At 39.8% G+C, this 12,106-nt stretch overlaps 2 protein-coding genes and 1 long non-coding RNA gene across 3 annotated transcripts; 2 read left to right on the top strand and 1 right to left on the bottom strand.

Moving 5' to 3' along the window:
- Nucleotides 1-1,955, top strand: LOC139455311 (nuclear apoptosis-inducing factor 1-like). Its single transcript, XM_071236863.1, has 3 exons — nt 1-658; nt 1,366-1,558; nt 1,765-1,955. The coding sequence occupies exons 1-3, from the start codon at nt 247-249 to the stop codon at nt 1,952-1,954; spliced, it is 795 nt and encodes a 264-aa protein (XP_071092964.1). The 5' UTR covers nt 1-246; the 3' UTR covers nt 1,955.
- Nucleotides 1,956-3,708: 1,753 nt separating this feature from the next.
- LOC139455313 (nuclear apoptosis-inducing factor 1-like) lies at nt 3,709-5,374 on the top strand. The gene is made up of 3 exons (XM_071236864.1): nt 3,709-4,120; nt 4,826-5,018; nt 5,225-5,374. The coding sequence occupies exons 1-3, from the start codon at nt 3,709-3,711 to the stop codon at nt 5,286-5,288; spliced, it is 669 nt and encodes a 222-aa protein (XP_071092965.1). The 3' UTR covers nt 5,289-5,374.
- Nucleotides 5,375-5,936: 562 nt separating this feature from the next.
- Nucleotides 5,937-7,237, bottom strand: LOC139455314 (uncharacterized). The gene is made up of 3 exons (XR_011652472.1): nt 7,170-7,237; nt 6,313-6,643; nt 5,937-6,012 (listed from the first exon to the last, which is right to left on the bottom strand). It is a non-coding gene; the product is annotated as an uncharacterized lncRNA (long non-coding RNA).
- Between the last annotated feature and the right edge of the window lie 4,869 nt (nt 7,238-12,106).

Consider the following 12,106-nt stretch of genomic DNA (forward strand, 5'->3'; position numbering starts at 1 on the left):
TGTATCAAAGCCTCATTAACTAATGGCTACATTAAACCCTAATGATACATTAAATGCTTAATGCACCATTAGTTAATGGCATCATTAAAATCGGTTGTATCAAACGTTTATTAGCATATCATTATCTAATGATGCCTTAATGTAAGTGTCTTCATTAACCTGTCATTAAATTCGGTGTTTCCCCTAAATATTTCCCACAATTCCTTGATGTAAACACGTACGCGTTACTTCCGGTCGTCTGTCAAAATGGCATCGTATCCACCTAAACCTAGGAATAGAAACAAGAATTTCGACAGCTCCGAAATTCAGCTTATTGCCGAGTTGGTGGAGAAACACATCTCCATACTTAACAGTAAGTTGTGTAGCACCGTCACCCACGAAAGAAAGAAGGCTATTTGGGCAGACATTACTTCCAAAGTTAACGCTCTCGGTGTTTGTCAGCGTTCAACAAAAGAAATAAAAACAAAATGGACGAACATGCACCAGACGGCCAAAAGGGAATTCAGTAACAGACAGCTGGACATGAGGAAGACCAGGGGAGGGCCCTGTGTTGCCCCACTTTCCACGACGAGTGAAAAGATAGTGGACATTTACAAGGAGTGTCCCAGTTTCACTGGACTCACGGGCATCGAATCGGACGATCTAGTGATGCAAATGGGTATGTCGCCTGCATTCAATAAAATATCGATACACAAACTGTTGTAAGTGTTAAAAAAGTACTTTACATGATACAACGAACTAGTAGCCTAATCAGCTGTTCATACACGTTGAACAAGGTTATGGGGAATCGGGTATTGCACATGATTTGATGATCATTAATCAAAAGGAAATGAAAAAAGAACATTTAACCAAACTTTTTGACAACACTTTCAATTAAATTGCCGCGTGTGATAAAATACACAGTGCATATTTACATTTGTAATGGTATTTCTCATCCGTTCTCCGACAGGCAGCCATTGTGGAAAGAGAAGGGGGGGCAACTCTCATTACCCCTATTCCAAACCAAGAAGTTCATGTTGTGTCTTTCGATGTTAAGTTCAAATCTTGACATTCTTCGTCTCTAAATGCAAATTTTATGTGAAGCATTTATACTTTTCATGAGAGAATTTTCTTATGACAACGAAAATTGGTTGAAAAAATATTTCACATTATAGCAGTCATTTTTCTGAAGGTGGCTGCAGACATAAAATAGGCCGTGTCATCACACAAATATATCATACAATTCTAATATATCATTTCCTTTGGTAATAAAAGAAATGATAATAACCCTGGTGCCGTACCTCTCCCGTTTTAACAGTGTAAAAATATTAATTATATTATTAACTGATGTTCAATGAGTGTGCAAAAAACTTTATGTGTGTGCAGGTACGGAAGTCGCCGATGTAATTGGCTCTCCTTCGACATTACACCTGTTAGCACGGGCTTTAGAAGAAAATGTTTGCGATGTCCCTACTCAGGAAGCGTCTGTGCCCAGTTGTTCCAGCACACAGATCTACCCAGAAGGAGAACTGTCTGTCGACGCATCTGCATTACATGACGACATTAGTACCATCGAAGAGTAAGTCCTGTTAATTAATAATGGAATCTTACTTCTTGCAGCAATGCTAACAAACATGTAGTGCCAAGTCCTTTTCTCTACTCGCCCATCCCTTAGATTGAAACACTCATACTAATTTTGGCCTTTAACACACGCGTATATAGCGTAACATTCACTGTATATACACACGGAGACTCGCATGATCCAAAAACAATGTATTTTTTCAGGCCTTTGGTCCAGACTGGGGGGAAATCAAATCGTGTCACCAAGAGAAAGGTCAAACAGGAACACATCACCAGACTGCAGTATGAGGTTTTGCTTGAGCAGAAAAAGAAAGTCATTCAGCAAACCATTTACTTTGAGCTCATGAACAAGAAGCTCCGATTGGAGTTGGATAGCTTGATGCACCATGAATGAAAACGACATCCTCATGTTTGAAATGTTACTAAGAGTTCATTACAAAATATACAATTAGTTTGATAGTGTGCTACACAGTGTTGTGTTGTCTGATAGCTATTTCGTTTAACAACGTGAATGGTGTCAGGGTCGTAAACATATTGTCCTTGTGACTTTGAAGGGAGGACGTTTATGCTCCATGCACAGGTTTAACAGTGACATTTGATTTGTTATTATAAAAAAATTATTTAACACACCTTGGCTGTCACACACTGCTTGAACGTTGATCGAATGGTAGCCTTTCCTATTGACAAAGGCAGGTTCGTTGTCTGATGGTGCTTGTATCCGTACATGTGTCCCATCGATACATCCGATCACTCCAGGAAATCGAGATATATTGTAGAATTCCTTTCTAATGTCGCCTATATCCCTCTCGGACGGCCAGGTAATAAACTTGGGCACAAGAGACGCAATGGCAAGGGAAACTTTCCTCACAACTCGTGAGGCTGTTGATTTGTCTATCCCTATTGTGTCGCCAGTGATTTGTAGGAAACTTCCACTTGCAAAGAAACGTAGGGCTACCAGAACCTGATAAAATGATTATACAGAGGCTAATGATAGGTTTGACAAATTTTCAAATATTTCCATAATACTTATATCCACTTTGTTATTTATTTGGCTGCGTTTTCATTATGTCTCACTAAGTAAAGTGTTAATTATTGATATAAGATGTGCATGCTTTAATTAATCAAAATGTTCTTTTGGCCGGAATCGAACACGCAAAACTGTTCTCTTCAGTGTGCACGACACATTTACTTTAAGTCATTAGAGTAACTCCCCCTTATGAAATTGATCATGGCTGACAACGCCAAGTTGAAAACGTATCTTTCTGGAGTGAAGTGAAAGGGATCCATGAATTTACATTACTTTCTATGGTGAAATATATTTACAAGGTTGGTATCATAAGGCTGCACATAAGACTTTACCAACACAGACCAGTGAGCTGACCCACGTAGAAGTGCGTTTCATTCATTGTAAAGATTGCCGCTATAAATTTGGCGCTATAATAATATGTTTTTTTCAAACTAGCTGAGTTTCTATTGACGACATTTACCTGTAGTTCAACACTTAGTGCGTGCGATCTTGCAGATTTGGGCTGTAATTCATCTCTCACAAGATCGCAGATATATCTTATGCTTGCCTTCCCAAAACGGTAGCGTGCCCTTACTTCTTCATCGCTCATGGATTCGAGGTGTTGAGTTCGTTTTCTGAAAACACGGTCTTTCCTTGTGCGTCCTAAGCGTTCAAACAATATGTTCGCGGCCATGTTTGTTGTTAATGACACGCTAATGATGCCCCAGAACCTTCATTAAGTTAATGACGCGCTAATGACACCACGACGTCATTAAAACGTTAGTACAACTGGATTTAATGATACATTAGTTAATGAAGGTTTAATGACACGTTAATGCATCATTAAAGTTTGATACAACCGGGTCCTGGTTATTAACAACTCATCTGGACCCGGTTGTATCAAAGCCTCATTAACTAATGGCTACATTAAACCCTAATGATACATTAAATGCTTAATGCACCATTAGTTAATGGCATCATTAAAATCGGTTGTATCAAACGTTTATTAGCATATCATTATCTAATGATGCCTTAATGTAAGTGTCTTCATTAACCTGTCATTAAATTCGGTGTTTCCCCTAAATATTTCCCACAATTCCTTGATGTAAACACGTACGCGTTACTTCCGGTCGTCTGTCAAAATGGCATCGTATCAACCTAAACCTAGGAATAGAAACAAGAATTTCGACAGCTCCGAAATTCAGCTTATTGCCGAGTTGGTGGAGAAACACATCTCCATACTTAACAGTAAGTTGTGTAGCACCGTCACCCACGAAAGAAAGAAGGCTATTTGGGCAGACATTACTTCCAAAGTTAACGCTCTCGGTGTTTGTCAGCGTACAACAAAAGAAATAAAAACAAAATGGACGAACATGCACCAGACGGCCAACAGGGAATTCAGTAACAGACAGCTGGACATGAGGAAGACCGGGGGAGGGCCCTGTATTGCCCCACTTTCCACGACGAGTGAAAAGATAGTCGACATTTACAAGGAATGTCCCAGTTTCACTGGACTCACGGGCATCGAATCGGACGATCTAGTGATGCAAATGGGTATGTCGCGTGCATTCAATAAAATATCGATACACAAACTGTTGTAAGTGTTAAAAAAGTACTTTACATGATACAACGAACTAGTAGCCTAATCAGCTGTTCATACACGTTGAACAAGGTTATGGGGAATCGGGTATTGCACATGATTTGATGATCATTAATCAAAAGGAAATGAAAAAAGAACATTTAACCAACCTTTTTGACAACACTTTCAATTAAATTGGAGGGTGTGATAAAATACACAGTGCATATTTACATTTGTAATGGTATTTCTCATCCGTTCTCCGACAGGCAGCCATTGTGGAAAGAGAAGGGGGGGCAACTCTCATTACCCCTATTCCAAACCAAGAAGTTCATGTTGTGTCTTTCGATGTTAAGTTCAAATCTTGACATTCTTCGTCTCTAAATGCAAATTTTATGTGAAGCATTTATACTTTTCATGAGAGAATTTTCTTATGACAACGAAAATTGGTTGAAAAAATATTTCACATTATAGCAGTCATTTTTCTGAAGGTGGCTGCAGACATAAAATAGGTCGTGTCATCACACAAATATATCATACAATTCTAATATATCATTTCCTTTGGTAATAAAACAAATGATAATAACCCTGGTGCCGTACCTCTCCCGTTTTAACAGTGTAAAAATATTAATTATATTATTAACTGATGTTCAATAAGTGCGCAAAAAACTATGTGTGTGCAGGTACGGAAGTCGCCGATGTAATTGGCTCTCCTTCGACATTACACCTGTTAGCACGGGCTTTAGAAGAAAATGTTTGCGATGTCCCTACTCAGGAAGCGTCTGTGCCCAGTTGTTCCAGCACACAGATCTACCCAGAAGGAGAAGTGTCTGTCGACGCATCTGCATTACATGACGACATTAGTACCATCGAAGAGTATGTCCTGTTAATTAATACTGGAATCTTACTTCTTGCAGCAATGCTAACAAACATGTAGTGCCAAGTCCTTTTCTCTACTCGCCCATCCCTTAGATTGAAACACTCATACTAATTTTGGCCTTTAACACACGCGTATATAGCGTAACATTCACTGTATATACACACGGAGACTCGCATGATCCAAAAACAATGTATTTTTTCAGGCCTTTGGTCCAGACTGGGGGGAAATCAAATCGTGTCCATCGAAGAGTATGTCGTATTAATTAATACTGGAATCTTACTTCTTGCAGCAATGCTAACAAACATGTAGTGCCAAGTCCTTTCTCTACTCGCCCATCCCTTAGATTGAAACCTCTTCGGTCAGGTCAGAAGAACCTTACACGCTTACCGTGAAGTCTTGGCGTTGTGCAACAAATTCAAACTCATTGTATCCGTGTAGCGTTTAGGTGTATTTTTTCTGAAGGGAAATGTGCACTGTGTACACTGGACAATATTTACGCAGGAATCTAAATTTTAGTTAAACAAAGCTCGGAAACTATATCCCTTTGATTCAACACGAAAAGACAAAAGTGCACGCAAAAGATTTTGGTTAAATATTTGTAAAAATTATATTTGCACGCATTGGCAAATACATACTGCGAACACTGTCAACTATTTTCTTCAGTGACAACAGATGGTATCTCTGCATTCTTCTGTATAGTTGTATTAAAGCAGAGACAGTTTGATCATTTCAGTTAGTGAAATAGTGCCTTGTGATATAATCACGGATGCCCCGTCCATCTTCGGGACCTGTATATTGCCCTTCAATGTTACTGTCGTCCTCTCCATCAACATCCAGCATGGGTTTACGAAGAATTATCGCCAGATTATGCAACACAGCACAAGCACCTGTGAAATATAGTTACCAGGTGTTGCCGCACGTTACTCATCTTGAACACGTGGCTGTCATGCGTACTGCCTGGCCATCTCGCCACTAAGTTAGTAAATTTACCTACAGAACGAGACAAATGTGGTCAATGTTAATATAAGTCAATATTACCATCGAACTTGGTTCATAATGCAGCCACTGCAATATAGCTGAAACATTGCTGATCGCGGCGTTAAACAACAAATGCTGAAATCATATCATTCTATAAAGATTTGTCTGATAGCTATTTCGTTTAACAACGTGAATGGTGTCAGGGTCGTAAACATATTGTCCTTGTGACTTTGAAGGGGAGACGTTTATGCTCCATGCACAGGTTTAACAGTGACATTTGATTTGTTATTATAAAAAAATTATTTAACACACCTTGGCTGTCACACACTGCTTGAACGTTGATCGAATGGTAGCCTTTCCTATTGACAAAGGCAGGTTCGCTGTCTGATGGTCCCTGTATCCGTACATGTGTCCCATCGATACATCCGATCACTCCAGGAAATCGAGATATATTGTAGAATTCCTTTCTAATGTCGCCTATATCCCTCTCGGACGGCCAGGTAATAAACTTGGGCACAAGAGACGCAATGGCAAGGGAAACTTTCCTCACAACTCGTGAGGCTGTTGATTTGTCTATCCCTATTGTGTCGCCAGTGATTTGTAGGAAACTTCCACTTGCAAAGAAACGTAGGGCTACCAGAACCTGATAAAATGATTATACAGAGGCTAATGATAGGTTTGACAAATTTTCAAATATTTCCATAATACTTATATCCACTTTGTTATTTATTTGGCTGCGTTTTCATTATGTCTCACTAAGTAAAGTGTTAATTATTGATATAAGATGTGCATGCTTTAATTAATCAAAAGGTTCTTTTGGCCGGAATCGAACACGCAAAACTGTTCTCTTCAGTGTGCACGACACATTTAGTTTAAGTCATTAGAGTAACTCCCCCTTATGAAATTGATCATGGCTGACAACGCCAAGTTGAAAACGTATCTTTCTGGAGTGAAGTGAAAGGGATCCATGAATTTACATTACTTTCTATTGTGAAATATATTTACAAGGTTGGTATCATTAGGCTGCACATAAGACTTTACCAACACAGACCAGTGAGCTGACCCACGTAGAAGTGCTTTTCATTCATTGTAAAGATTGCCGCTATAAATGTGGCGCTATAATAATATGTTTTTTTCAAACTAGCTGAGTTTCTATTGACGACATTTACCTGTAGTTCAACACTTAGTGCGTGCGATCTTGCAGATTTGGGCTGTAATTCATCTCTCACAAGATCGCAGACATATCTGATGCTTGCCTTCCCAAAACGGTAGCGTGCCCTTACTTCTTCATCGCTCATGGATTCGAGGTGTTGAGTTCGTTTTCTGAAAACACGGTCTTTCCTTGTGCGTCCTAAGCGTTCAAACAATATGTTCGCGGCCATGTTTGTTGTTAATGACACACTAATGATGCCCCAGAACCTTCATTAAGTTAATGACGCGCTAATGACACCACGACGTCATTAAAACGTTAGTACAACTGGATTTAATGATACATTAGTTAATGAAGGTTTAATGACACGTTAATGCATCATTAAAGTTTGATACAACCGGGTCCTGGTCTTTTAAAGTCAGCTAACGTCATTGCCTCGGTAAGATATACTCCGAAACGTTGTGTTCCTCATAATGATGAAGTTGACATTCATAAATTCTCTTCCTTATGTGTATCACTTTTAATTGCCCCTCAAAGACATAATTCTTAGCATCCTCCGACGACTATTGGCTGGAATATTGCAAAAAAGCCAAACAAAGCCTTGTATTTACCTTGCAATCTTGCGTGACCCTCATATCGTGACTCCGCACCCAGCGTACGTGACTGATACCAAGAGAGGGAGGGATGTTGTCTGGCAGCCACCAAGACTCAGCTATTAGTCCAAGGTCACCCCCACACAGAATGGGGTACTTGAGCGGTCATCCTGGACAAAACCCCGATTTAACAACATCTTGACCAGCAGGGTAGACGATAAAACATCAATATGTACAAATTACACATTTCACGTCTGACTGAATCGGCGTCACTGAAAGATTACTTTCCTCGCGAAGTAAGCTACTTTGACTACACTGATAAACACAGTGTTTGTGTGTGGAGTTGAAGCAGGCTCAGACAGGAATGGGCATTGCTTCTTGTGACCAGCTCTAGCGGTGACCATGCGTGAACCATGATGTTGACTCTTTCCTCTGACACTAAGAACCTATGTAAACATCGGTCGAGTAAACATGATGTCAGGGCCATGTTTCATTTCGTTGTTGTTGCTTTGTATACGTTCGTCGTAAATTTGAAAACACTTCTTTGGACCTTGAACCAAATGGTTGTGAAGAAATAATAGGTTCAAGTCGTGAAAGGGGCAATAAATAGAGAATCTCACCCGAGTGTCTTTTGATATCAAATATATTTTATATCAAAAGACATGAGGGTATGATTTTATTCATCATCCAACATCATTCTTCCAACTTTTTCTATTTATAGACAATAATTAGCAGTGTCTTCAGTGTAAAAAGTACTGCTAACAGCTTCAGTAGCAGAGCCATTAGTGATGTCATTTGATTGTGACGTCATGGTAACCAGTGATGTCACAATGGTCTGCAAAGCATTGTGATGTAATTTCACTGAGCGATATCTACAGTGTAGATATCACTTGATCTCATCCAAGCGATATCTCCTGTGGGAGCCAGTTTTGGATGATAAATTGTATTCACAACGAACGAATGCTGTAATAGCTTGCCTTTAGTGTGTGTGTGTGTGTGTGTGTGTGTGTGTGTGTGTGTGTGTGTGTGTGTGTGTGTGTGTGCGTGCTTGCGAGCGTGCGAGCGAGCGTTCGTGTGTGGAGGGGGTAGGGGTTGGGGTTGGGGGTGGGGGTGTAGGTGTATGTATATAGGTGCGCACCACGCACCATTTTTTAAGAATACTAGTAAACATGTATACATTGGGTAGACCTGTAGGTTATGCGTATCGCTAAATTATACATAATTTCAATTTTAACAGATATCATTCGATTTCTCATTGCAAATAGTATCGTCACTGAGATCTGCATCCATCTAGTAAGAGCATCACTCATTTTCGAGATGTAAACACCAAAGCCTGGGGCGGCTGGAATATTGCTCTACATGAAGGGAAAGTTGACGATTGGAAAGTTGAAGTCATCCCTCTTGTCACACAATCGTCATACTTTATCCAATCATAAGCTTGGAACTATTTAACATAATTATTTAGGGACAAGGCTAGGGTCGTGCATATTTGGTAATTGACACAGGATGATAATGACTTTAGATAATCTGTTATCGTTCAATTTACAATGTACTACAGGCCTGTGAGCGAAGAAATACGGAAGAAAACCAAATTGAATAATTTGTGTTTTTGATTGTGCAAAGTATATGTTGGTGTTGCATGAATGATGATTTAAGATCATATCGTCTTACAGCTCCTAAATTAATAATAAGACCTCTATCTACTTTCTACCATAAAAGGCGTTTACATGTTTAAGTAATGAATGAATTTGCCTGCGTGGGATTAGTTATAACGCGTAAAATCAACAACCAGTCCAATTTTTAATAGTTAAAATTGGAACCGACCATTTTATATTCTGATGGGGGAGGCTGGGATTTTATCTAAAAAAAATAATTGTCCCAGAAAATTCTTGAAAAAGTCATTTATGCTTCAGATTCATAAAAACAAGTGAAGCTGTCTGCCAGACGAAAATTGCATTGTTGCAAGGTGTTTTGCTTCAAAAATTATTCTGGCTCAAAGTTTTAATTAAAAAATATCTGGTTTTGCATCTGAAGAAATATCTAAGATTTCCAGACAAAATCCCCTCTCCCCTACCCACCCTGAATATCCAATAGTCAAATGTGCGTGCGTGCGTGCGTGCGTGCGTGCGTGCGTGCGTCTCGTAAAGTAATGTAAAAGGAAGCGTGGGTGGATGGTTTAGGGCGTAGGTTGTCTCTTGCGTGCGTGCACAGTTGCGTTGATGCGTGTGTGCGTCCGTCTATGCGTATGTATCTGAGAAATGACTGAACGTTCAATTGATATATACTTGTATTAAAAATGGATCTATTTAGTTATATATTCTTTTTCTGGAAACAAGAGTGCCCTGTAGTCCAAACATGACCAGGTATATCGTACACTTAAAACTGTCATAAGTTTTAAATAACAAAACACATCACACAATAAGTATTAGTATTATTAAAGTATATAAAATCATATATAGAGATGTTTATCACGGAGGTGGAAGCAACGAGCACGGTATGGTGCTGAAAAACCATGGATCCAATTCGGGGGTCTGAAGAATTCGAACACGGACCAGTGGATACTTGTAGCTAAAGGACGCTGAAAATGCGTCATATCTCTGTAATACGAAATAGCAAACTTATAATGATCTGAATAACGTTGATGCTCGTGATAAAATTACAATTACAATAGGGTGTGGGTGACAACGTTGCAATTGTCCAATCCTCGTCCCTACATAATGTACCTGGTGATCAAATGTATTCTCCCCAGAGAGATCAGAATGAAAATTAAATGTACACTGTAATAATTAGAGAAGCTATAAGCATGCGTTGTGTGGAGTAAGTACTGTGCAGATATACACTCTTCAAGAAACGCACGGGTAGATTTTTAGTAAATGTATTACACCTAATAAAGTCGATATATTTAATTTAACATCATAGATACAAATATGAAATTTTGGAGCTCGATAGTCACATGTGGCATGCAACAGCAGACTGCGATTCCCCTCTTTGGTCACGTCCTATGGCGATGCTCCGATCGGCAGCGCTGAGTCTCGGCATTTTCGAACTTGAAAAATGTTGACAATTGAATGACAAATTATTGGCTCATGCTTGCCTTTTTAAAGCCAAGTTATGAATGCCATAACTTGAACGTGCATTTTGCGTTACTGTTTTCCTCCATGACATTTTTGAACAAGTGTGAAAACAATGCCGTTTAAGACATTGCAAATCGTCAATGGCTGCGTTTTGACGTACCGTTTGTCGAATATCAGGCCACCAACATTTTCCGATAACATATATCCAATTCATATAACGGATTTTTTGTGTAGTCAGGTTCAATGAACTCCATACTACCTGTGCGTTTCTTTTTTTTTGAAGAGTATATTATGTCATCTTCATAATCATCATCCTCATCATGGGGCACGGGTGGCCAAGCCGTCTAAGGCGCTGCGATTCGCTGTGCAGAGTTGCGTCCCTTGGCCACGCCAGAAACCTATGATTGTGGGTTCGAATCCCGGTTCGCCCCGACTATGTTTCTAGGTTTGTCAGCACCATACCCGTGCTCGTGGGTTTCACCGAAGTGGTAAACGTCTGAGACCTTCATCACTTCGGGTTTTCCTCCCACATTAAGCTGACACGCCGTGATATAACTGTAATACTGTTAAAAGCGGCGTTAGGCCTTGGATTCCTTGACCTCACACTTGTCGGCGTACGTGGGTGTCATGGTTACTACGATTCAACCCATACATTGATTTCTGAATCTTTTACAAGGTCAGAGCTAGGCGACCTGTCAACATGGAGGGTGTTGCGGTCAACACGTTGACTTGACACTTTGATGTCATCTCACTGTGCAACCACTTAGTGTCATTAGACGTTAAAGCCTGCAGCCACATTCCAGACCAGTGGTCAAAGATTTTCTCCTCTCTCCCTCCCCCTCCCCCTGTATTAACGTAATGTACGCATATCTAATCCACCACGAAATTGATTTTGTCAATATTTGTGTCGACTGTTTGTCAAAGCGATTTAGCATGACCCCAAACGACTGTACATACTGCCATTGTTTATGATGCTGATTGACAGAAAATATTCAAATCTAAGATAAGTAAAGACAGCCATGATGTGTGGTACGCTACGTTAATTAGCTGCAAGATCACGATCAACACGTGAACATTGATGTACCAAGCCCCAAATAATCACGCAAAAGCTGTACCGCGATTTCTTGTTTGACAGCTGCGCTGCATGCTCGCTCGTTTCGACAAATAACTGTTGTTTTGTGCATGAAATGACCAAGAGTCATTGCAACCTGAGGGCTAACCGTTTCACATATTCGTAAAAGAAGATCCAGATTTGAAAGTGTGGTCGTGACATCTAAGCGTAAATTAAA

This window comes from Haliotis cracherodii, unplaced genomic scaffold (assembly GCF_022045235.1).
Source record: "Haliotis cracherodii isolate W230 unplaced genomic scaffold, xgHalCrac1.p SCAF_11, whole genome shotgun sequence".
Taxonomy (NCBI): Eukaryota; Metazoa; Mollusca; class Gastropoda; order Lepetellida; family Haliotidae; genus Haliotis; species Haliotis cracherodii.

What these genes read in the sequence shown, in the direction of transcription:
- LOC139455311 (XM_071236863.1), top strand. Translation starts at nt 247, where the DNA reads ATGGCATCGTATCCACCTAAACCTAGGAATAGAAACAAGAATTTCGAC. An exon ending in CGATCTAGTGATGCAAATGG is followed by an intron (nt 659 to 1,365) that starts GTATGTCGCCTG and finishes ATGTGTGTGCAG; the next exon opens with GTACGGAAGTCGCCGATGTA. An exon ending in GACATTAGTACCATCGAAGA is followed by an intron (nt 1,559 to 1,764) that starts GTAAGTCCTGTT and finishes GTATTTTTTCAG; the next exon opens with GCCTTTGGTCCAGACTGGGG.
- LOC139455313 (XM_071236864.1), top strand. Translation starts at nt 3,709, where the DNA reads ATGGCATCGTATCAACCTAAACCTAGGAATAGAAACAAGAATTTCGAC. An exon ending in CGATCTAGTGATGCAAATGG is followed by an intron (nt 4,121 to 4,825) that starts GTATGTCGCGTG and finishes ATGTGTGTGCAG; the next exon opens with GTACGGAAGTCGCCGATGTA. An exon ending in GACATTAGTACCATCGAAGA is followed by an intron (nt 5,019 to 5,224) that starts GTATGTCCTGTT and finishes GTATTTTTTCAG; the next exon opens with GCCTTTGGTCCAGACTGGGG.